Source organism: Penaeus monodon, chromosome 32, assembly GCF_015228065.2.
Source record: "Penaeus monodon isolate SGIC_2016 chromosome 32, NSTDA_Pmon_1, whole genome shotgun sequence".
Lineage (NCBI taxonomy): Eukaryota > Metazoa > Arthropoda > Malacostraca > Decapoda > Penaeidae > Penaeus > Penaeus monodon.
In genome coordinates, this window is record NC_051417.1 from 25,162,905 (window position 1) to 25,163,767 (window position 863).

Here is an 863-nt window from a genome sequence, read left to right on the forward strand (position 1 = left end):
GAGCGGATTGAATATGGAAATTTTATAAGCGCTTGGGGACGAGTGAAATTTATGATTTTGCATTTTTCCAGCCAAAAGTTTATTTGCCATGTGACTCGAAGGAGTCTAGGTAAGTCTGGAGGAGGTTACAGTCGTCAGGTGTCTTACTTTGTCGATATATGAGGCTGTCATCAGCAGAAAGTCTAGTTGTAGAATTAGGGGTGGATAGTGGGAGGTCATTTATGTAGAGTAGAAAAAGGAGAGGGCCTAAGACGGTGCCCTGGGGGATACCAGAAAAGACAGAAACAGAGCTAGATATAGTACTGTCAAGGAGAACGCGCTGAGTTTCCAAGAAAAACTGTGATTCCGTAAAAATGTAGTTTTTGCAGTCTTTTGTGGGGGACTTTGTCAAAGGCTTTGTCGAAGTCTAGTACAGTAGCATCTACCTGTTTAACGTCACGTCTGTCTAGGAGTCTGGAAATGTGATGAGTAACAATTAAGTGTGTCGAAGGAGTTTAAAAAATTGGATTGGGTAAAGAGAGAGAGAGAAGAGTGTCGAAGTGTTGACAAGTGCAGCGCAAGGCCAGCCCAGGGAAAAACAAAGCCTTGAAATTCCTCACCTGAAATAGGAGAAAATAACGATGGAGACGAGGACGGAAGCCAACGAGAGGGAGAGACCCACGGTCTCGATCAGCCGACTGACTTCAGCCACATGAAGCTTCAGCTGAAAAGGTAGAAGCGGAGTTGCGGTGAGATTATGAACAGGGATTTGGTTTCAGTTTCACGATGTTCCATTCTGGCCTGTGAGAATGGAAAGAGATAAAAGTTACATAAGAGAGAATGCAAGGCGTGAAATTTTAATAACTATGAAATAACTAGGATGG

At 43.3% G+C, this 863-nt stretch overlaps 1 protein-coding gene across 1 annotated transcript in view; it reads right to left on the reverse strand.

Annotated features, from left to right (window-relative positions):
* Nucleotides 1-863, reverse strand: part of LOC119593767 (PDF receptor-like) — a 172,227-nt gene that overhangs the window by 46,121 nt on the left and 125,243 nt on the right. Inside the window, exon 4 of the mRNA XM_037942784.1 lies at nt 600-703. Coding sequence (XP_037798712.1) covers nt 600-703 — 104 coding nt within the window. The remainder of the gene's footprint in view (nt 1-599; nt 704-863) is intronic.